Source organism: Salvelinus fontinalis, chromosome 24, assembly GCF_029448725.1.
Source record: "Salvelinus fontinalis isolate EN_2023a chromosome 24, ASM2944872v1, whole genome shotgun sequence".
In the NCBI taxonomy this organism is placed as follows: domain Eukaryota; kingdom Metazoa; phylum Chordata; class Actinopteri; order Salmoniformes; family Salmonidae; genus Salvelinus; species Salvelinus fontinalis.
Window position 1 is genome coordinate 1,963,797 of NC_074688.1, and position 24,536 is coordinate 1,988,332.

Here is a 24,536-nt window from a genome sequence, read left to right on the forward strand (position 1 = left end):
TGCAACGCTTGCAGTTGGCCACTAGATGACCTTGAGCCTTCTTGGATGGGCACTTCTAATGTAACTCTATATAGCACCCAAGTGGCTTGAATTTTCGAGCTCTACCCTGGCGGTGACATAGTGTCCCCATGAGTGACTGAACACTGAGCCAATCACGGCGCAACGCTCTGTATTTTCTGCTGGCTTGCCCCACCACAACAGAATGCAATGAGCTATGCTGAAACACCTGCATTTTGGAGCTGCCTTACTCAAGAAAACAAAAAAGAGACCATGTTTGTATGCGGTTCTATGATATATATGTTTTTTTTTTTTACAGTGCCTGCAAACTGATATGTGACACGTATTAACATGCAGAACAGGAAGGCCATGTTTTTTGTTGCAAGAAATGTGGGGCTCTGCCTTGAATGACGCCAGTAGTTACACCTCTCAATTCTTACACCTCTCAAGTCAATTCTTGATTGTTTTTTTTCAGGAGTCTTCTAGGGAACAAAGGGAATGAGTACAGAAGTTATCCAGCCTGCTGACTAAGAAATGTAAATAGACTATGCTTTGCTAACTCTCTATATATGTCTGCCTGACTGCTGAGGGGCAACATAGTCAATGTACTTGCTAGGCTAAGCCTCAACTTAGGGAAGACCTTAGGTAATGGTTAGTCATGATCGTCTCTGTCTTTACAGTTCCTGAAATATGTCAATGACCTGATGCATGGCCTCTACAGGAGTGCTTAGCCACCCACTCAGTTACCAGTGACCTATTCTGCCACATCCCAGGAAAAGGAGAGAGGAGAACCACCCCTCCGTCAAATGTTGTGCACACATTTGTTTACATCCTTGTTAGTGATCATTTCTCCTTTGCCAAGATAATCCAACCACCTGACAGGTGTGGCATATCAAGAAGCTGATTAAACAGCATGATTATTACACAGGTGCACCTTGTGCTTGGGACAATAAAAGGCCACTCTAAAATGTGCATTTTTGTCACAGATGTCTCAAGTTGAGGAAGCGTGCAAATTGGCATGCTGACTGCAGGAATGTCCACCAGAGCTGTTGCCAGACAATTGAAAGTTAGTTTCTCTACCAATGTCGTTTTAAAGAATTTGGGAGTATGTATATGAATATATATGTGGCCTCACAACCACAGACCACATGTAACCACACCACCCCAGGTCCTCCACATCCGGCTTCTTCACCTGTGAGATTGTCTGAGGGGGTGCTGAGGTGTATTTCTGTCTGTAATAAAGGCCTTTTGTAGGGAAAAACTAATTCGAATTGGATGGGCCTGGCTCCCCAGTGGGTGAGCCGTTGTGTGAAAACCATAGATTAGGGCCAAATTTATTTATTTCAATTGACTGATTTCTTTATATGAAGTGTAACTCTGTAAAATCTTTGAAATTGTTGTATGTTGCGTTTATATTTTTGATCTATCCGTATTTTCTTACATTTTCAAGAGTTCAAATCAAATTGTCTTACACCAATGTTTTTGTTAATTTCATTCCCAGTCCTCTAGAGGGAGTTTAATTGGAAAGTCGATAGAAGGGGCTATTCTTACACATCGGCGGACAGCTGTTTCAATGAGCAGGAAAATCACTCTCCGACGATATATAGAGCGCAATCTGAGGCTCATAACAGGTGCAAATGAACCCAAATCCATTATTGTGTAATGAGAGACTGCAACGAACAAAAACAATACCAAGTTGTAACTGTAGATGTCATTTTATTTTAAACGTATTTTATTTGGACACATCAGTCCGCAGTTGGCGTCGTGCGAGGATCGTTTAAAGCGCAGCAGAGCGAAGAGTAGACAACAGCCGGGATACAGGCAAGAGGAGACGCTGTGGAAGACCCAGCGCCAGGGAGGCAGAGAGCGGACCTGGGGCTGGATGTACCCGGCCGTACCCTCCCCAGCGGCTCGCCATGGGGGATACCAAAATTATATATCATTTGGACGACCAGGAAACTCCGTACCTGGTCAAGCTGCCCATCGCTGCGGACAGGGTTACTCTTGCCGACTTCAAAAATGTCCTCAATAAACCCAACTATACATTTTTCTTCAAATCTATGGACGATGATTTCGGGTAAGACCATTGTGCAAAATAGTCAAAGTAACTTATTTTGCTGCTCTTCTATGTGCATGTGGGGCGTAGAAGTGGTGTGTTTATCTTTCATGTGATTTATACAGTTGCAAAGATATGAGTTTACATTCACGTACTGATTCTCTGCGCCCTGCCTTGCTCTTGTCAATGTCACTTGATAGCCTAGGACTTTAAGGGCGCCTTTACGCATTGCTGAAAATAACTTTCCCACCAGTGTTTTGAATAGGTAAAAAATATGTTATCTGGTCAAATGAAATACATTGTAGTTTCTTTCATGTAACAAGAGCGTCCATTTTGGAAATGGAAGACTCGGGTTATTGCCCGCACTGGTGAGAGGGGTGGGGGCAGATTTTTTTAAGGAATGACCGAATTGTTCCAAATTGGTGCTTTTCAATTTGTCACATAGGATGCCCCCACTAAAAAACAATATGCTTTGGGGAGGTTAGAGGGGGGTAAACGTGTCAGTCGACTGAGTTACTAAAGTGCAAGGCTTTGCGTTTTCTCAGAAGAGCGGCCGCCTGTTAAGATAATTTGAGCATAAGAAGTTTCTAAGTAATAACGAAACGTTGTGGTTGTGTCCAATAAAATGCTTGGCAGAGTATGCACTTGATAGTGTCCATTCCCATTGCCTTCATTTTTTCTTGAGAATGGAGGCTGGAAGGGACTACGGAGAAGTTTGACTTGCCAGGCTCTTTTGTGATCAACAGAAAATTAGGTTTAATTTCCTTGCCCTCATACATTTAACCGTCGTTACAGTGTGCGTGAGAGCGCTTAGTGTCGGAGAGCGATAAAATACATGTGATCTGTGCTGACGGCAATGTGGTTATTGTAAGGCGCGTTCATTAGGATTTACAGGTGTGTGCATGTGATGTTACTATGCGGCCATGGACTATTTACTGTAAGAGAAAGCAAAATGATCACTCTTCAGATGTTCTTCTTAGCACCTATCGCTTTTTGCATACAGCAGAATTGTAGCTCTGATGCAAAGTTCAATAATACAAATCAAATGTTATTTGTCACATGCTTCGTAAACAACAGGTATAGACTAACATTGGAATACTTACTTACGGGTCCTTTTCCAACAATGCAGAGTTAAAGTTAATAGTGACGAGGAATAAATACACATTGAATAACGAGTAACAAATGACATGGCTATATACACTGCTCAAAAAAATAAAGGGAACACTTAAACAACACAATGTAACTCCAAGTCAATCACACTTCTGTGAAATCAAACTGTCCACTTAGGAAGCAACACTGATTGACAATAAATTTCACATGCTGTTGTGCAAATGGAATAGACAAAAGGTGGAAATTATAGGCAATTAGCAAGACACCCCCCAAAACAGGAGTGATTTTGCAGGTGGTGACCACAGACCACTTCTCAGTTCCTATGCTTCCTGGCTGATGTTTTGGTCACTTTTGAATGCTGGCGGTGCTCTCACTCTAGTGGTAGCATGAGACGGAGTCTACAAGCCACACAAGTGGCTCAGGTAGTGCAGTTCATCCAGGATGGCACATCAATGCGAACTGTGGCAAAAAGGTTTGCTGTGTCTGTCAGCGTAGTGTCCAGAGCATGCAGGCGCTACCAGGAGACAGGCCAGTACATCAGGAGACGTGGAGGAGGCCGTAGGAGGGCAACAACCCAGCAGCAGGACCGCTACCTCCGCCTTTGTGCAAGGAGGTGCACTGCCAGTGCCCTGCAAAATGACCTCCAGCAGGCCACAAATGTGCATGTGTCTGCTCAAACGGTCAGAAACAGACTCCATGAGGGTGGTATGAGGGCCCGACATCCACAGGTGGGGGTTGTGCTTACAGCCCAACACCGTGCAGGACGTTTGGCATTTGCCAGAGAACACCAAGATTGGCAAATTCGCCACTGGCGCCCTGCGCTCTTCACAGATGAAAGCAGGTTCACACTGAGCACATGAGCACATGTGACAGACGTGACAGAGTCTGGAGACGCCGTGGAGAACGTTCTGCTGCCTGCAACATCCTCCAGCATGGCCGGTTTGGCGATGGGTCAGTCATGGTGTGGGGTGGCATTTCTTTGTGGGGCCGCACAGCCCTCCATGTGCTCGCCAGAGGTAGCCTGACTGCCATTAGGTACCGAGATGAGATCCTCAGACCCCTTGTGAGACCATATGCTGACACATGCACATTTGTGGCCTGCTGGAGGTCATTTTGCAGGGCTCTGGCAGTGCACCTCCTTGCACTAAGGCGGAGGTACCGGTCCTGCTGCTGGGTTGTTGCCCTCCTACGGCCTCCTCCACGTCTCCTGATGTACTGGCCTGTCTCCTGGTAGCGCCTGCATGCTCTGGACACTACGCTGACAGACACAGCCAACCTTTTTGCCACAGTTCGCATTGATGTGCCATCCTGGATGAACTGCACTACCTGAGCCACTTGTGTGGCTTGTAGACTCCGTCTCATGCTACCACTAGAGTGAGAGCACCGCCAGCATTCAAAAGTGACCAAAACATCAGCCAGGAAGCATAGGAACTGAGAAGTGGTCTGTGGTCACCACCTGCAAAATCACTCCTGTTTTGGGGGGTGTCTTGCTAATTGCGTATAATTTCCACTTTTTGTCTATTCCATTTGCACAACAGCATGTGGAATTTATTGTCAATCGGTGTTGCTTCCTAAGTGGACAGTTTGATTTCACAGAAGTGTGATTGACTTGGAGTTACATTGTGTTGTTTAAGTGTTCCCTTTATTTTTTTGAGCAGTGGATATACACAGTGAGTACCAATACTGAGTCGACGTGCAGGGGTACGAGGTAATTGAGGTAGTTATGTACATATACAGTGTATTCTGTAAGTATTCAGACCCCTTGACTTTTCCACATTTTGTTACGTTACAGGCTTATTCTAAAATATATTAAATACATTTTTTTCCTCCTCAATCTACACACAATACCCCATAATGACAAAGCGAAAACAGGTTTTTAGACATTTTAGCAAATGTATGAAAATAAAAATAAATACCTTAGAGTATTCAGACCATTTGCTATGAGACTCGAAATTGACCTCAGGTGCATCCTGTTTCCATCTGTGGTAAATTCATTTGATTTGACATGATTTGGAAAGGAACACCTGTCTATATAAGGTCCCACAGTTGACAGCGCATGTCAGAGCAAAAACCAAGCCGTGAGGTTTATGAATTGTCCGTAGATCTCCGAGACAGGATTGTGTCGAGGCATACATCTGGGGAGGGGTACCAAAACATTTCTTCAGCACTGAAGGTCCCCAAGAACCCAGTGGCTTCCATCATTCTTAAGTGGAAGAAGTTTGGAATCACCAAGACTCTTCCTAGAGCTGGCCACCCGGCCAAACTGAGCAATCGGGGGAGAAGGGCTTTGGTCAGCAAGGAGACCAATAATCCGATGGTCACTCTGACTGAGCTCCAGAGTTCCTCTATGGATATGGGAGGACCTCCCAGAAGGACAACCATTTCTGCAGCACTCCATCAATCAGGCCTTTATGGTAGAGTGGCCAGATGGAAGCCACTCCTCAGTAAAAGGCACATGACAGCCGCTTGGTGGCACCCTCTCCTCCGACAGGGTTGTTTTGGGTCGGCCTCTGGAATCAGTTCAAATGCCCTGGGAGGTGCAGACAAAGGATCTACTTTGGGGAAGTCGTATTCCTGGTCGTAGTGCTGGTAAGTTGACATCTCTGATATCCAATAGAAATAGTCGTGTGTGTGCGTAGAGTCAGTGCAAGGGAGTTAATGCAGAAAAGGGTCAATGTAGGTAGTCTGGGTAGATATTTAATTAGCTATTTAGCAGTCTTGTTTAGCAGTCTTATGGCTTGGGGGTAGAAGCTGTTCAGGGTCCTGTTGGTCCCAGACTTGGTGCTGTAGCAAAGAGAACAGTCTATGGTTGGGTGGCTGGAGTCTTTTGTTGTTGTTGGGCCTTCATCTGACACCGCCTGGTATAGAGTTCGTAGATGGCAGGTAGTGATGTACTGGGCCATACTCACCACCCTCTGTAGTGCCTTGCAGTCAGAGGTCGCGCAGTTGCCATACCAGGCGGTGATGCAACCAGTCAGGGTGCTCTCGATGGTGCAGCTGTAGAACTTTTTGAGGATCTGGGGACCCATGTCAAATCCTTTCAGTCTCCTGAGGTGGAATAGGTGTTGTTGTGCCCTCTTCATGACTGTCTTGGTGTGTTTGGACCATGATAGTTCGTTGGTGATGTGAGCACCAAGGAACTTGATGCTCTCAAGCTGCTCCACTACAGCCCTGTTGGTGCCAATAGGGGTGTGCTCGGTCCTCTTTTTCCTGTAGTCCACAATCATCTCCTTTGTCTTGATCACGTTGAGGGAGAGGTTGTTATCCTGGCACCACACGGCCAGGTCTCTGACCTCCTCCCTATAGGCTGTCTCATTGTTGTCGGTGATCAGGCGTCGGAAAACGTAATGATGGTATTGGAGTCGTGCTTGGCCATGCAGTCATAGGTTAACAGGGAGTGCAGGATGGACCTGAGCACGCACCCCTGAGGGGCCCCCGTGTTTATGATCAGCGTGGCAGATGAGTTGTTACCTACCCATACCACCTGGGGGCTGCCCGTCAGGAAGTCCAGGATCCAGTTGCAGAGGGAGGTGTTTAGTCCCAGGGTCCTTAGATTATTGATGAGCTTTGAGGGCACTATGGTTTTGAACGCTGAGCTGTAGTCAATGAATAGAATTCTCATGTAGGTGTTCCTTTTTGTCCAGGTGGGAAAGGGCAGTGTGGAGTGCAATAGAGATTGCGTCATCTGTGGATTTGTTGGGGCGGTATGCAAATTAGGTGGTCTAGGGTTTCTGGGATAATGGTGTTGATGTGAGCCATGCCCAGCCTTTCAAAGCACTTCATGGCTACGGGTCTGTAGTCCTTTAGGCAGGTTACCTTGGTGTTCTTGGGCATGGTGGTCTGCTTGAAACATGTTGGTATTAGACTCGGTCAGGGACAGGTTGAAAATGTCAGTGAAGACACTTGCCAGTTGGTCAGTACACGTCCTGGTAATCCGTCTGGCCCTGTGTTCTTGTGAAAGTTAACCTGTTTAAAAGTCTTACATCGGCTACAGAGAGCGTAATCACACAGTCGTCCGGAACAGCTGGTGCTCTCATGCATGTTTCAGTGCTGCTTGCCTCGAAGCGAGCATAGTCATTTAGCTCGTCTGGTAGGCTTGTGTCACTGGCAGCTCGTGGCTGTGCTTCCCTTTGTGGTCCGTAATAGTTTGCAAGCCCTGCCACATCCGACGAGGGTTGGAGCCGGTGTAGTACGATTCAATTTTAGTCCGGTATTGACGCTTTGCCTACTTGATGGTTCATCGGAGGGCATAGCGAGATTTCTTAGAAGCTTCTGGGTTAGAGTCCCACTCCTTGAAAGCGGCAGCTCTACCCTTCAGCTCAGTGTGGATATTGCCTGTAATCCATGGCTTCTGATTGGGGAATGTATGTACGTTCACTGGGGAAGACATCATCAATGCACTTATTGATAAAGCCAGTGACTGATGGGGTGTAATCCTCAATACCATCAGAAGAATGAATCTCGGAATATATTCCAGTCTGTGCTAGCAAAACAGTCCTGTTGCTTAGCATCTGCGTCATCTGACTGCTTCTGTATTTGAGTGAGTCACTGCTTTAGTTTTGGCTTGTAAGCAGGAATCAGGAGGATAGAATTATGGTCAGATTTGCCAAATGGAGGGCGAGGGAGAGCTTTGTACGTGTCTCTGTGTGTGGAGTTAAGGTGGGCTAGTGGTTTTTATTTTTTCCCTCTCTGGTTGCACATTTAACATGCTGGTAGAAATCAGCAAAAACAGATTTAAGTATCCCTGCATTAAAGTCCCTGGCCACTAGGAGTGGCGCCTTTTGGATGAGCATTTTCCTGTTTGCTTATGGCCTTATACAGCTCATTGAGTGCTGTCTTAGTGCCAGCAACGGTTTGTGGTGGTAAATAGATAGCTGCGAAGAATATATATAAACTCTCTTGGTAAATAGTGTGGTTTACATCTTATCATGAGATACTCTACTTCAGGCGGGCAAAACCTTGAGACTTCCTTAATATTAGATTTCGTGCACCAGCTGTTATTGACAAATAGACACAGACCGCCACCCCTTGTCTTATCAGAGGCAGCTGTTCTATCTTGCCGATGCACGGAATACCCAGCCAGCTGTATGTTATCTGTGTCGTCGTTGAGCCACAACTCGGTGAAGCATAAGATGTTACAGTTTTTAATGTCCCGTTAGTAGGTTAGTCTTGATCGGAGCTCATCCATTTTATTATCCAATGATTGCACGTTGGCTAATAGGACTGGTGGTTCAGGCGGATTACCCTTTTGCCGTCGGATCCTTACAAGGCTCTCCGACCTACGTCCCTGATATTTGGGCCTTGGCGGGTGTCTGAAGTAAATCCTTTGCGTCCGACTCGTTAAAGAAAAAGCTTTGTCCAGTACGAGATGAGTAATCGCTGTCCTGTTATCCAGAAGCTCTTTTCGGTCGTAAGAGACGGTGGCAGAAACATTATGTACAAAATGCGTGAAAAAACACACAATAGCACAATTAGTTAGGAGCCCGTAAAACAGCAGCCATTTCCTCCGGCGCCATCATAGTACATCACTGTGATGTACTATGGTTACCTTGTTAGCATTTAAACATGAAATCCAAGTCTTAAACGTTGTTATGTTTCAGAAATAGCAACAAATGTGTAATTTGCTTGTCACATTTCCACCTTACACAGTGGTGGAAAAAGTACCCAATTGTCATACTTGAGTAAAAGTAAAGATACCTTAATAGAAAATGACTCACTTAAAATACTACTTCAGAAGAAGTGTTTGGTTTTAAACATACTTATCAAAACTGAATATAATTGCTAAAATATACTTAAGAATTTATAAGTATAAATCATTTAAAATTCCTTATTAACCAAACGGCACTATTGTCTTGTTTTAATTTACAGATAGCCAGGGGCACACTCCAGCACTCAGACAATTTAAAAACAAAGCATGTGTATTTAGTGATTCCGCCAGATCAGAGGCAGTAGGATGACCAGTGGTGTTCTCTTGATAAGTGCTTGAATTGGTGCTTGAATTGGACAATTTCAAAATTTAACAAGTTATTTTGGGTGTCAGGGAAAATGTATGGAGTAAAAGGCAGATTACTTTTACTTCACTACATTCCAAAATAAAGTACAAATACCCCCCCAAAATTACTGAAGTAGTACTTTCTAAAGTATTTTTACTTAAGTACTTTACGCCACTGACCTTAGAGACCACAAAGTCAGCTAATTTCCACTCCATTCATATGCAAATCCGTTTGATTCAAACACTGGGTTGTCTGGCTGTCATGTTTTTATTTTAACCTGCCCTTCCCTTATGTACAATGAAATAATATTATTTCAGTTGTCCTCTATTATGATTAATCTCACATACCTAATTTCTACACCCTTGTGGTTGAATATATATATATATGTATCTATTGTAGGTCCCAGGATACAACAATGATTAATGTTGAACTAATACCATCAAGGGATACCGAGCAATTTACAACAATGAACACCTTATGAAACGGCTGTGAAAACCAACCTTGCAATATTTCAGATTTAAATATTTAACATTGGATCTGTTTTTTGGTACAGTTGTCATTTCATTTATTTTCACAGATAGTGAATTCTGGTGTGTTGAATAGACAGGAGGTGAGTGGGAGGTTCTGCCTGTCACTTGTTGTCAACAGGCAGCCAGTCTCGGAAGGGGGACTTGAAGAGGGAGACTGCGAAGTCCAGGCACTGCTGCTCTCTTTGTTCAGAGTGTTTGCAGTGCTCGTGTTTTTAGTTAATCTGTGTGTCTCAAATATTACACTACCGTTCAAAAGTTTGGGGTCACTTAGAAATGTCCTTGTTTTTGAAAGAAAATCAAAAAAAATAGTGTCCATTAAACTAACATCAAAATTGATCAGAAATACAGTGTAGACATTGTTAATGGTGTAAATGACTATTGTAGCGGGAAACTGCTTATTAAATGATCTTTTATGGAATATCTACATAGGCGTACAGAGGCCCATTATCAGCAACTATCACTCCTGTGTTCCAACGTTGTGTTAGCTAATCCAAGTTTATCATTTTATAAGGCTAATTGATCATTAGAAAACCCTTTTGCAATTATGTTAGCACAGCTGAAAACTGTTGTTCTGAAGCAATAAAACTGGCCTTCTTTAGACTAGTTGAGTATCTGGAGCATCAGCATTTGTGGGTTCGATTACAGGCTAATGGACAAAAGCAAAAAAAAAATTTAAACAAGGACATTTCTAAGTTACATTACCGTTCAAAAGTCTGGGGTATGTTCCCAGTATGATGGAGCAAGAACTTTCTTAGCAGATAATGACAACAACAGTAGCTGTAGATGATGTAATGAAAAGTTGGAGGATGGTTGGTGGATCCAGGTCTGGGTGGTGGGTAGAACCACTAGGTCCTGGAGAACAGGTAATGGAGGACATCAGGTGGATCCAGGTCTGGGTGTTGGGTAGAACCCCTAGGTCCTGGAGAACAGGTAATGGAGGACATCAGGTGGATCCAGGTCTGGGTGTTGGGCAGAACCACTAGGTCCTGGAGAACAGGTAATGGAGGACATCAGGTGGGTCCAGGTCTGGGTGTTGGGCAGAACCACTAGGTCCTGGAGAACAGGTAATGGAGGACATCAGGTGGATCCAGGTCTGGCTGTTGGGTAGAACCCCTAGGTCCTGGAGAACAGGTAATGGAGGACATCAGGTGGGTCTGGGTGTTGGGCAGAACCACTAGGTCCTGGAGAACAGGTAATGGAGGACATCAGGTGGATCCAGGTCTGGGTGTTGGGTAGAACCCCCAAGGTCCCGGAGAACAGGAGCAGAGGTAAAAGGTAGGAGACAGATGTAAACAAGCAAACACACAGGTTACACTTTACTGTGAGAAAATTTGATGGAGTAGTGCATTATTATAAATGGGAGATATGTACTTTTCAACAGATTTTGAAGGTATAGCCTACCTGAAGTTGGTACCCCTCTGACTCAGAGCACAGAGAATCAGACTGATCCAAACTCACTGATTCTGGTGGATGGCATACCTCCTGGGTGGTTTAGACAGTCGATGGTCCTAAAGTCATTTGGAGAGGTAAATTTAAAGAGTTACATTTCTATAAGCTCAGCATAACTACCATTTCTGGCTTTCTCAAATGTCAACCGAAGCTTAACATACTTTGTCTCATAGGCTTCACTGAAGTGTGGAGCGTCCAGCTGCTCCCATTGGAGATGATTATTGGCTTCCACCGAAGTAACCCTAAGAAGACAAAGAGAATAATATCAGTGTTATAAAAAAAATAAGTAGTATCTTCAGGTTATTTTGTGTGCAAATGCAAATAGTTATCCCAGCTAGGAGCGAAAGAGCAGCGAGGTTTCCCAGGTCTCACCTTCCTTTCGCCTTTCTTCCAAACCAAGTCATTCGCCCGGATGTCGAATCACTTGGTCGTCCGGGTTAAGGGAGGGTTTGGCCGGGGCAGGCCGTCATTGTAAAATAAGTATGAATTCCTAGCTGACTTGCCTAGTTAAATAAAAAAACAGCTGCGGCTCCCGTCCGTACAGCAGGGGATAGGTCAAGTGTTGGCCTGGACGCTGCTGTTGTATGCTAAAATAATTACCTTCAGATTGTCCTTCCACCATTCCTGGTACCCGGCAAGGGACTTTCCCATGGCAGACTTGAAGGTTTGGATGGTCTGTTCATTCAAACCTGGAGGAGGGGGTAGGAAAGGGATATTTTTTGATAATGTAAGATATTGAAATATGTCTGATTTTATGTATATGGAAAAACTAAAACAAACAATTGGTGACAGAATATAACCTATAACCCTCAACTCAACTCTGGACCTCGAAGCCATTCCCACTGCGTTTTTTCATTGTTGCTCGCTAATCAGGGGCTGGTTTAGACCTGGGACACCAGGTGAGTGCAAATAATTATCAGGTAGAACAGAAAACCAGCAAGCTCCGGACCTCGTAGGGTAAGAGTTGAGTACCCCTGACCTATAACATCCGTACCTCGGTCTCTCAAGATGACCTCAGGAGAACAGTGGGTGTTGAAGATCGCCTTGGAGGTGGCCTCGCCAGTCTCCTCCTTAATGGGTATCAGACAAAACAAAAATCTATTTTTTTGTTTTCCAAGCACCCTTTTCAATGGGTTACAGAAGGGAATTTAGAGTTAAGCCCGTTCTCTTCCTGTACTGACCTTAGTGGGTATTGCCTCCACCCACTTGGTAAAGTGATCGGTCGCTGTTGCTATTCCTGGGTTTCGTGACGGGTCCTGTGAGGTCCACCTCTAACATTTTTAAAGTGTAAGAATAAAGTAATATTCTCTGTCAGACAGTATACAGATTTTCATATTTGTAAGGATATTGACACACACACTCTATAATATTGAACTTTGCTGTGGTCAAAAAAAGCAACTATTACAAAACAACTTATCAGGGAAATGTTTTAATTGTGACACTGATCATGGTGAAACAACTTTTGATGGAATTCATCTCCACCACAGTCTTCACCCTCAAACTTCTGTCAGGCTAGACAGGTACTGACCTTTTTTAAGCACAAAGTGACAAATTGAAACGTGTGCTCTCTGATATGACATTTTTAATTGAAATCACAATCATTTCAGATATAATAGAATGTGATTGATAAACAAAAGGTCATTTCACTTGCCCAGCTGTCCACATCCTTGACAATTCCCTGTCAGAAGAAGTGTAGGTTGATTTTGGCAATCATGCGCTTCACTCCGAAATGGCCAGCATACATCTCTGTCAGCACGGCCTCCTTCTCCTTAGTGAAAATCACCCTCCTGTGTAGCTGGCCATCATTCCCCCGTAGTTACATGTGATTGCCTAACAAGTTGGAAGGGAAGAGTTGTTGAAATACTCAAGTCAAAGTCAATTTGCACAGCTGTCTTTCTTCGTTTCTCTTTCCATCTGTCTTCCACTTCTCTTCCCACTTCTCTCTCCCTGTCACTTTCATCCTTTCTTTCAAATTTTCTCTCCCCCTCGCTCTGTCTAGCAAAGACACCAAGTTAAGGGCCAGAATTACCATAATTGCTTACACCTATCCATTTCATTGATCAGGATTAACTTATAGCTAGATACCTCAATATGACAGCCATATAACTACATGTATTGATAGCAACATGTACACTGAACAAAAATATAAACGCAACATGGAAAGTGTTGGTTTCATGAGCTGAAATAAAAAAAAAATCCCAGAAATGTTCCTTACACACAAAAAGCTTATTTCTCTTAAATTTTGTGCGAAATTTGTTTCCAACCCTGTTGGTGAGCATTTATCCCATGCCAAGATAATCCATTCAATTGAGGCATATCAAGAAGCTGATTTAAACAGCATGATCATTTCACAAGTGCGCATTGTGCAGGGGACAATAAAGTTCACTTTAAAATGTGCAGTTTTTGTTGCACAACACAATGCCACAGATGTCTCAAGTTTTGAGGGAGTGTGCAATTGGCATGCTGACTGCAGGGATGTCCACCAGAGTTGTTTATAGAGAATGTTATGTTAATTTCTCTACCATAAGCTGCCTCCACGGCATTTTAGAGAATTTGGCAGTACTTCCAACCGGCCTCACAACCCCAGACCACGTGCTGAGTGGTATTTCTGTCTGTAATAAAGACATTTTGTTTGTTTAGAAAATCGAATTCAGATTGGCTGGGCCTGTATTCACAAAGTGTTTCAGTGTAGGAGTGCTGATCTAGGATCTGGTTCACCCTTATGATCTAGAAGGCACACAACTGATCCTAGATCAGCACTCCTACAGGCACTGGTTGGTTCCCTCTTACCACGTTTCACTGAGGTATAATCTATGATCACGTTACAGCAGCACTAAACCTTTACCATGCCCTGTGACCTGCACGCTAACTTAATCACACACCAGAACGGCCTGGCTCACAGACACACACACACTTAAACACTCGCATGCATTTTATCACATTGCATTCAAATTCTCGTGTCAGGAGAATTTGAATGCAAAGATAAGACAGAATAACATTAAAATAGACCAGTCCTTTCTAGGTGTCTGAACCTGTGTTCATAAAGCATCTAAGGGTAGGAGTGCTGATCTAGGATCTGATCCCTCATGTCTTAATGATTCTGATCTAAAACGTTAAGCTGATCCTAGATCAGCACTCCTACTTTGAGATGCGTTATGAATATGGGTCCTGTTCTGCCTGCAAACACAACTCAGCCCTGTTTAGGCTGGTCCAAGCCATACATTATTGGTTAAAGGCACAATCTGGTGTTCATTGAACATTTCAATTCATGTTTTAACCGTTAATTCTTGAAATATAACATGATATAAATACTGTATAAACTTTACCTTATGCTATCCAACCTGAAATCTAAGATTTTATTGTTTATGCTTTTGTTGACCTATGAGTCTTAGTAAACAATAGCATATTTTTAAAATGGTCACACTTTCAACAAACAATGAAGTTAAAGGCTTTATGAAGCTGTTATAAGACTTTTATAACACCTTCTTCATTGATGCTTCACACAATGTATTATCAAGTCATGCTATATAGAGGGTGGAAAATTGATCACGCATCAAACTTAGATCTTTGTTTTGTTGTGAAGCATCTGTAGGCTTTATACAGGATTTATAAATGCTTCATTGAGCATTTTAAAGTTGGTTTGTTTAAATTGGGAATAATACCGTAGTGACATTAAGAGGTTCGGAACTCTTGGCGTAACAGCAAAGGTTTTGTGTTGATAGTCGCTGGACCCAGGTTTGCGTCTCGGCCAGGGCTACTCCCCGATTTTGCTACATTGGTGTCAACAGTGGGATAGCGCCCGTGAGGCTCTCAGAGGCGTGTACACGTGAGTGACTTGGTATAGAGATTTAGTTTTCAGTTGCAAAACATTTCTATTTTGTACTGTAATGAACACGACCCTGCCTACTGGGCTGAAGACGGGGGCCAGCAGCAGCTGGCCAGAACTTGTGGCCCTCTGTTCGGAGCAGGGCGGATTGGAACAGGGTGATGGGGAACTGGTGGAAGAAATGGGGACCAGACAGGACCGTCATTGAGGTGGAGCGTCCGTCATGGTCTGGGGTGGTGTGTCACAGCATCATCGGACTGAGCTTGTTGTCATTACAGGCAATCTCAACGCTGTGCGTTACACGGGAGACATCCTCCTCCCTCATGTGGTACCCTTCCTGCAAGCTCATCCTGACATGACCCTCCAGCATGAGGTGCCACCAGCCATACTGATCATTCTGTGCATAATTTCCTGCAAGGCAGGAATGTTAGTGTTCTGCCATGGCCAGCGAAGAGCCCGGATCTCAATCCCATTGAGCACGTCTGGGACCTGGGAATGGCCCTGTTCTGCCAGGGCCATTCCCCCCCCAGAAATGTCTTGGAACTTGCAGGTGCCTTTGTGGAAGAGTGGGGTAACATCTTACAGCAAGAACTGGCACATCTGGTGCTGTCCATGAGGAGGAGATGCACTGCAGTACTTAATGCAGCTGGTGGCCACACCAGATACTGACTGGTACTTTTGATTTTGACCCCCCCCCCCCCTTTCTTGAGGGACACATTATTCAATTTCTGTTAGTCACTTGTCTGTGGAACTTGTTCAGTTTATGCCTGTTGAATTTTGTTTATGTTCATACAAATATTTACACATGTTGAGATTGCTGAAAGTAAACGCAGTTGACATTGAGAGGACGTTTCTTTTTTGCTGAGTTTATATACCTTATTTACATAAGTATTCAGACCCTTTGCTATGAAATTGAGCTCAGATGCATCCTGTTTCCATTGATCATCCTTGATGTTTCTACAACTTCACTGGAGTCCACCTGTGGTAAATTCAATTGATTGGACATGATTTGTTGAAGGCACTCACCTTGTCTATATAAGGTCCCACAGTTCAGAGTGCATGTCAGAGCAAAAACCAAGCCATGAGGTCGAAGGAATTGTCTGTAGAGCTTCGAGACAGGATAGTGTCGAAGGCACAGATCTGGGGAAGGGTACCAAAACATTTCTGCAGCGTTGAAGGTCCCCAAGAACACAGTGGCCTCCATCATTCTTAAATGGAAGAAGTTTGGAACCACCAAGACTCTTCCTTGAACTGGCTGCCTGGCCAAACTGAGCAATCGGGGGAGAAGGACCTTAGTCAGGGAGAAGGACCTTAGTCAGGGAGGTGATCAAGAACCCGATGTTCACTCTGATTGAGCTCCAGAGTTCCTCTGTGGGGATGGGAGAATCTTCTAGAAGTACAACCATTTCTGAAGTACTCCACCAGTCAGGCCTTTATGGTAGAGTGGACAGACAAAAGCCACTCCTCAGTAAAAGGCACAGTTTGCCTAAAGGCACCTAAAGGACTTTCAGACCATGAGAAAAACGATTCTCTGGTCTGATGAAACCAATATTGAACTATTTGGCCTGAATGCCAAGTGTCATGTCTGGAAGAAACCTGGCGCTATCCCTGTGGTGGGAGCATCTTGCTGTGTGCATGTTTTTCAGCGACAGGGACTGGGAGGCTAGTCAGGATCTTGGGAAAGATAAATGGAGCAAAGTACAGAGATCCTTGATTAAAACCTGCTCCAGAGCACTCAGGACCTCACACTGGGGGCAAGATTCATCTTCCAACAGGACAATGACCCTAAGCACACAGCCAAGACAATGCAGGAGTGACTTTGGGACAAGTCTCTGAATGTCCTTGAGTGGCCCAGCCAGAGCCCAGACTTGAACCCGATCGAACATCTATGTAGAGACCTGAAAATAGCTGTGCGGCAACGCTCCCCAATCAAACTAACAGAACTTGAGAGGATCTTCAGAGAAGAATGTGAGAACCTCGCGAAATAGAGGTGTGCCAAGCTTGTAGCGTCGTACCCAAGAAGACTCGGCTGTAATCGATGCCAAAGGTGCTTCAACAAAGTACTGAGTAAAGGGTCTGATGAAGGGAAAAAAACTATTATACATTTTAGAATAAGGCTGTAACGTAACAAAACGTGGAAAATGCGCTGTATACAGATCTCGGGTGTAAATGGGAAGGTGCACAGCACAGAAGGAGCAGACGAGACCAAAAAGACATGAGAACAAGCAGACATGAACGATCATAAAAATGAAAAATACAAAAACATCGAGATTCTGCGATACAGGCATTTGGAATATCGCACAAATACCTACATTCGAATTAATCAAATGAATTTGATATATCGCCCAGCTCTATGCACTTCTCTCATTTTAATTGGGCCTATGTAAATAGATAGGCTGTGTTTTAAAGTTTTCCTGTATGTAATGCCACAGGCAGTGTGCTTTATAGCCCACAGACAAATTTACAGGTGAACATCAAGACAGTTGATCTTTTACTTTGATGTATGTATGCTACTATTGTATGTAACCTACTACACTGCTCAAAAATATAAAGGGAACACTTAAACAACACAATGTAACTCCAAGTCAATCACACTTCTGTGAAATCAAACTGTCCACTTAGGAAGCAACACTGATTGACAATAAATTTCACATGCTGTTGTGCAAATGGAATAGACAACAGGTGGAAATTATAGGCAATTAGCAAGACACCCCCAATAAAGGAGTGATTCTGCAGGTGGTGACCACAGACCACTTCTCAGTTCCTATGCTTCCTGGCTGATGTTTTGGTCACTTGAATGCTGGCGGTGCTTTCACTCTAGTGGTAGCATGAGACGGAGTCTACAACCCACACAAGTGGCTCAGGTAGTGCAGCTCATCCAGGATGGCTCATCAATGCGAGCTGTGGCAAGAAGGTTTGCTGTGTCTGTCAGCGTAGTGTCCAGAGCATGGAGGCGCTACCAGGAGACATGCCAGTACATCAGGAGACGTGGAGGAGGCCGTAGGAGGGCAACAACCCAGCAGCAGGACCGCTACCTCCGCCTTTGCAAGGAGGAGCACTGCCAGAGCCCTGCAAAATGACCTCCAGCAGGCCACAAATGTGCATGTGTCTGCTCAAACGGTCAGAAACAAAATGCGCTAGTGTAACGGATGTGAAATGTGGGAGGTGGGATAAGCATATATCCCACAAGGTGGGATAAGCATATTAGGCGCAAATATTGATATAATATGGGCCTCCTGAGTGGCGCAGTGGTGTAGAAATCCTGGTTTGAGTCCAGGCTTTGTCGCAGTCGAAATTAAATTAAAATAATCTCGCTCTTTTGTCCATAATAATCTAGTCATTTCGGCTATACCCGCACTGCATCTGCGAGCTATTGACTAGAGCGCACGTGCCAATAACAGAGTGGTCACACACTCTATATAACGTAACATCTTTACTGACAAAACCCATCAGTAAACCCATTTTAACTAGTGTGTTTTTTAAATTCGGTACATAGGAATTTAACCCCAAAAGTTATTTTTATGTGCACTGTCATCACTCCACATACTTTTTTAAAAATCCGGAACAAGTCAATTTGATGGAAACACATCTCTGGTAGGAAAATGCGCATATTTTATTGATATTAGAATATTTGGACAGTTTTATGACAGGTCTGATTGATAACGGTTTATAAATCTCAATATTTGTTTAACATTTGTATTCTTTTGAGAAATGGTGCACGTAGATATTTAGTGTGAAATTTATGCAATTAAATTGACTCAATGGTTATAAATGCAGCCCCTGGTCTTCTCTCTCTCTCTGTCTGTCTCTCTGTGTGTGTCTTTCTTTCTTTAAGGAAGCTGACCTACTTTCCTCCCTTCTTCCTGTTTTATTTTCTTGTCCTCGCCTCTTTCTTCTCTGTCTACATGAGACTATTTGCATATTAGATGTGTGAGCATGTACTGGGGAATATGTTAGCTGTGTCTGATCTCTGTGGATATTTAATCCGTCTCTCGGTCCTATTTGTGTTGTTCAAGGCTGGGAAGATAAAAGGATGCAGACTCTGAACCTCTGCGATTATTACCCCCCCCCCCCCCCTTCAACTCTATCCCTTCTCTCCTGCTCTCTTTCCCGATCCCTTCAGTCTCTCTCTTTCATCCTCCCTCTTTTTCCTAGCACTTCCCTTCTCCCGCTCTCCATCCGTGTACATTATGTCCAGAGCAGCATCCGCCTTATGTCAGTAGTAAATCTAATCAGGGAGGGGGCTATGAAGATGCAGGGCCTAGTTGTTAGAGCTTCACTGCTTTGCCACATCAGTGGAGCAGTCTGCACCTGCAGACCTGGGTAGATAGATAAACCAGTCAAGCAACCCGTGGCACGCTGTCCTGCGTGGCACCGTTTGTAGAGCATGGCGATTGCAGCGGCGGGATCATATGTTCGATTCCTGCTGGGGCCACCCATTCCAAAATGTGTGCATGCACTACTGTAGGTCACTAACTTTCCTTTGTTTGTCATTCTGAATCAAGCAGTTTTACAATCAGAATTGCAATGAGGGTAATTGAAATACAATAGTTACAAAATAACATTGTGTAGTTAATTTTCTGACTAATGTGCTAATGTAATAAAACGCCCGTTCACGTGTCCTCTTCTTGTCTTGGTATGTGTGACTGGGAGAGTGTGTCTATGCAGATGTGTTGCCTGAGTTCCATTTGTTGTCCTTTCGGTGTTGTGAGAGGTCCGTGTGACCTGGCCAGCAACAACTCCGGTCTCTATTTATATTGGCTATAGAACCCAACTACGGATCAATACGACTTTTTTTTTTTAATGTCAGTTGGGGAGGAGAGGGCGTAGAGGACAGAGGTTGTTGACGGAGGGTTTCAGGGACAAACGAAGAGGAGCAAAGGGATTGAGAGAAGGAGAAGGGTAGTTGGGATGAGAGGAAACGTGTGGACCGACCCCGAAGATGTCTGGACATCTTGTGAGACAGACGTGTGGCGAGAAAGGTTAAGGTTAGGCTGAGAAACATGCACTACGATCCAATATCCATACTAGCACACTACTTAGGATGCATGCCCAATACATTACTTCATTCTAAGTAGTATGCTAGTGTTCATATTGATCCCCCATGGGTTGTTGTGTCATCCATTGACATGCATTTAGAGAATGATCCAGCGGAGTCGAGGTAAAAATGTATGTAAAATCATGGTGAGTTTATGTAATATAATCTGTGTTTTGATGGCTATGGCTTGTGGTGCTGCTGGATTAGTGCTCAGTCAGTGCTAGAACAATGGTAAATCCTGTGCTGCCGCTGGATTAGTGCTCATGACCTCTTTTACAAGTACATGGATGCCCTAGACCTCCCAGCTTGGCAGTGGGTTCAGAGGCTGAGTCAATGTCAATCACCACCACACTATGGAGAGTTAATATCCCTCACCGCTGCTCTTGTTAACTTGGAGTCACATGTAATCCCGTGAACACACACATTAACGCACATACCGCTTTCACGAGCACACGTGCACACAGCTCACACAGTTTGCTGTTCTTATTCTGGAAATAGGAGGAAGGGAGCGAGTGAGTGTCAAAGAAAGGGAGCATGAGATGGAGGAGAATCTAGATGAGACAGAGGGGGAGAAACTGAAGGGGGGAGAATGAGATCACAGCTTGCGCAGGCACGGGGTCTCGGGGGCAGTGAGAGAGAAAGTGAATTGGGGATAATCAGTTCATAAGCATTTAATTTCATCTGCCTGCCCCACGTAATTTAGGCAGCAGTAGCAGCCACACGCATCCGTGTGCATATTGAAAACCTTGCTGAGGCACTTTGGAGTTAATTAAAACACAATGTTTCATGTCATTGTGTGGCCTCACTCAGTCACACCGTTTTCTCCCTATTACAGAGGTGAATATGCAAATGTTGTGTTTGAGTCATGGCTTTGCATGAGATGAGTGAAAGAGATGGAGAAAGGGAGACAGAAGCAGAGACGGTGAGAGAGATTGAGTCGGGCAGAGGGAGAGAATGGTAGTGGGCGGCAGAGGGAGAGAATGGTAGTGGGCGGCAGAGGGAGAGAATGGTAGTGGGCGGCAGAGAAAAAAGCATTAAAAGAGTAATCGAGATGCAGAGGGAGGGATGGAGAGAGAGAGATTATTATTGTTATTCCAGTGCTTAATAAAATGATCCGCAGGGGATGGCCACCACTGCTTGGGACAGCCACCGGGTACGTCCTAAATGGCACTTTATTCATTTCATAGTGCATTATATTTGACGAGAGCCCTCAAAAGTAGGGCACTATGTAGGGAATAGGTGCCATTTAGGACTTAGCCCCAGAGTTTCTGCATTACACACACACACACACACACACACACTGTGTTCTTCTCTCTGCCTCTTCGTCTCTTCGTCCGCTAGGACAAATGGTAAACTCATTATTCAAAGCATCTTTGTGTCTGAATGCATCTCCAGGTGTGTGTGTGTGATACAGTAGAGTTCCTGTCAGATTACTGGTGTGTCTTTGTGTGAATGTGTGTGTGATTTCTTACTTATTCATGCTGAAAATAAAATATATAGATGTGCTATCTTAATTTTAACATCTTCTCACAGCAGGAATATAATCCTGCAGCAACAGGAAATGTGAATTTGATTTGAATTATTATGTGGATAATAATTCATGGACATTTTTGTAGTGGTTTATACACTGAACCAAAATATAAACCCAACATGTGAAGTGTTTGTCACATGTTTCATGAGCAGTTTTTTTTCCATACGCATAACTTTTTTCTGTCAAATGTTGTGCATAAATGTGTTTACATCCCTGTTAGTGAGCATTTCTTCTTTGCCAAGATAATTCCATCCACCTGACAGGTGTGGCATATAAAAAAGCTGATTCCACAGGTGCACCTTGTGCTGGGGTGGCAATAAAAGACCGCTCTAAAATGTAGGGTTTTGTCACACAACACAATGTCACAAATATCTGAGGGAGCATGCAATTGGCATGCTGACTGCAGGAATGTCCACCTAAAGCTTTTGCCAGAGAATTCAAAGTTAACTCCTCTACCATAAGCTTCCTTCAACGCATTTTAGAGAATTTGGCAGTACGTCCAACTGTACTCACAACTGCAGACCACTTGTATGGTGTTGCGTGGGCGAGTGGTTTGCTGATGTCAACGTTGTGAACAGAGTGCCCTATGGTGGCGGTGGGGTTATAGTATGGGCAGGCAACGGACAATGAACACAATTTCATTTTATCAATGGCAATTTGAATGCACAGATGCCATCAATCAAAAGTATTTATAAAGCTCTTTTTTTACATCAGCAGATGTCACAAAGTGCTTATACAGAAACCCAGCCTAAAACCCCAAACCACAATCCACGCAGATGTAGGGGCTAGGAAAAACTCCCCGGAAAGGCAGGAACCTAGGAAGAAACTTAGAGAGGAACCAGGTTCTGAGGGGTAGCCAGTCCTCTTCTGGCTGTGCTTAGTGGAGATTATAAGAGTACATGACCATTTAAGGCCAGATTGTTCAAAGATGACCAGCAGGGTCAAATAATAATCAAAGTGGTTGTAGAGGATGCAACAGGTCAGTGCCTCAGGAGTAAATGTCAGTTGGCTTTTCATAGCCGAGCATTCAGAGTTAGAGACAGCAGGTGCAGTAGAGAGAGCAAGTCGAAAACAGCAGCTCCTAGACAAGGTAGCACGTCCGGTGAACATGTCAGGGTTCCATAGCCGCAGGCAGAAACTGGAGCAGCAGCATGACCAGGTGGACTGGGGACATCAAGGAGTCATCAGGCCAGGTAATCCTGAGGTATGGTCCTAGGGCTCAGGTCTTCCGGGAGGAGAGGGAGAGAATTAGAGGGAGCATACTTAAATTCACCCAGGACACCAGATAAGACATTAGAATTACACCAGATATAACAGACTGACCCTAGCCACCCGGCAAATAGACTATTGCAGCATAGATATTGGAGGCTGAGACAGGAGGGGGCGGGGGACACTGTGGCCTCGTCCAACGATACCCCCGGACAGGGGCAACTAGACCAGGATATAACCCCACCCACTTTGCCAAAACACAGCCCCCACACAACTACAGGGATATCAACAGACTTCCAACTTAGCTGCAGCCCCCAGCATCTCTCCCATTCCCCATGCGCTCTCATTTGTAGACTTCTGTAACTGTAAAAGCATTGGTTTTCATGTTAACATTAGAAGCCGCCTCCCTAAGTTTGTTTTATTCACTGCTTTAGCACACTCCACCAACCCGGATGTCCTAGCCGTGTCTGATTCCTGGCTTAGGAAGGCCGCCAAAAATCCAGAAATTTCCATCCCTAACGATAACATTTTCCGACAAGATACAACTGCCAAAGGGGGCGGAGTTGCAATCTACTGCAGAGAGAGCCTCCAGAGTTCTGTCATAGTATTCAGGTCTGTGTCCAAACAATTCGAGCTTCTACTTTTAAAAATCCACCTTTCCAGAAACAAGTCTCTCACCGTTGCCGCTTGTTATAGACCCCCTTCAGCCCCCAGCTGTGCCCTGGACACCATATGTGAATTGATCGCCCCGCGTCTATCTTCAGAGCTCGTGCTGCTAGGTGACCTAAACTGGGACATGCTTAACGCCCCGGCCGTCCTACAATCTAAGCTAGATGCCCTCAATCTCACACAAATTATCAAGGAACCTACCAGGTACAACCCTAAATCCATAACCATGGGCACCCTCATAGATATCATCCTGACCAACGTGCCCTCTAAATACACCTCTACTGTCTTCAACCAGGATCTCAGCGATCACTGCCTTATTGCCTGTGTGCGTAATGGGTCCACGGTAAAACGACCACACCTCATCACTGTCAAACGCTCCCTAAAACACTTCAGCGAGCAGGCCTTTCTAATCGACCTAATTGACCTTATCCCGTCAGTAGAGTATGCCTGGTTGCTCTTCAAAAGTGCTTTCCTCTCCACCTTAAATAAGCATGCCCAATTCAAAAAATGTTGAACTAAGAACAGATATAGCCCTTGGTTCACTCCAGACCTGACTGCCTTTGACCAGCACAAAAACATCCTGTGGCGTACTGCATTCGCATCGAATAGCCCCCGTGATATGCAACTTTGCAGGGAAGTCAGGAACCAATATACTCAGTCAGTTAGGAAAGCTAAGGCTAGCTTTTTCAAACATAAATTTACTTCATGAAGCACTGATATCAAAAAGTTTTTGGACACCTGTAAAGTCCATGGAGAATAAGAGCACCTCCTCCCAGCTGCCCACTGCACTGAGGATAGAAAACACTGTCACCACCGATAAATCTACAATAATCGATAGTTTCAATAAGCATTTTTCAAAGGCTGGCCATGCTTACCACCTGGCTACCACTACCCCGGCCAACATCTCAGCACCCCCTGCAGCAACTTGCCCAATCACCACCCGCTTCTACTTCACCCAAATCCAGACAGCTGATGTTTTGAAAGAGCTGCAAAATCTGGATCCTTACAAATCAGCTGGGCTAGACAATCTGGTCCCTTTTCATTTTAAAATGTATTGCCGAATTGTTGCAACCTATATTACAAGCCTATTCAACCTCTTTCGTATCGTCTGAGATCCCCAAAGATTGG

At 44.4% G+C, this 24,536-nt stretch overlaps 1 protein-coding gene across 2 annotated transcripts in view; it reads left to right on the top strand.

The window, feature by feature from the left end:
* Positions 1–1,528: 1,528 nt before the first annotated feature.
* LOC129821737 (segment polarity protein dishevelled homolog DVL-3-like) overlaps positions 1,529–24,536 on the top strand; it is a 65,348-nt gene continuing 42,340 nt past the window's right edge. For both annotated transcript variants that reach the window (XM_055879353.1, XM_055879354.1), the window contains exon 1: positions 1,529–2,074. In XM_055879353.1, coding sequence (XP_055735328.1) covers positions 1,914–2,074 — 161 coding nt within the window. In that variant the 5' untranslated portion in view covers positions 1,529–1,913. The remainder of the gene's footprint in view (positions 2,075–24,536) is intronic.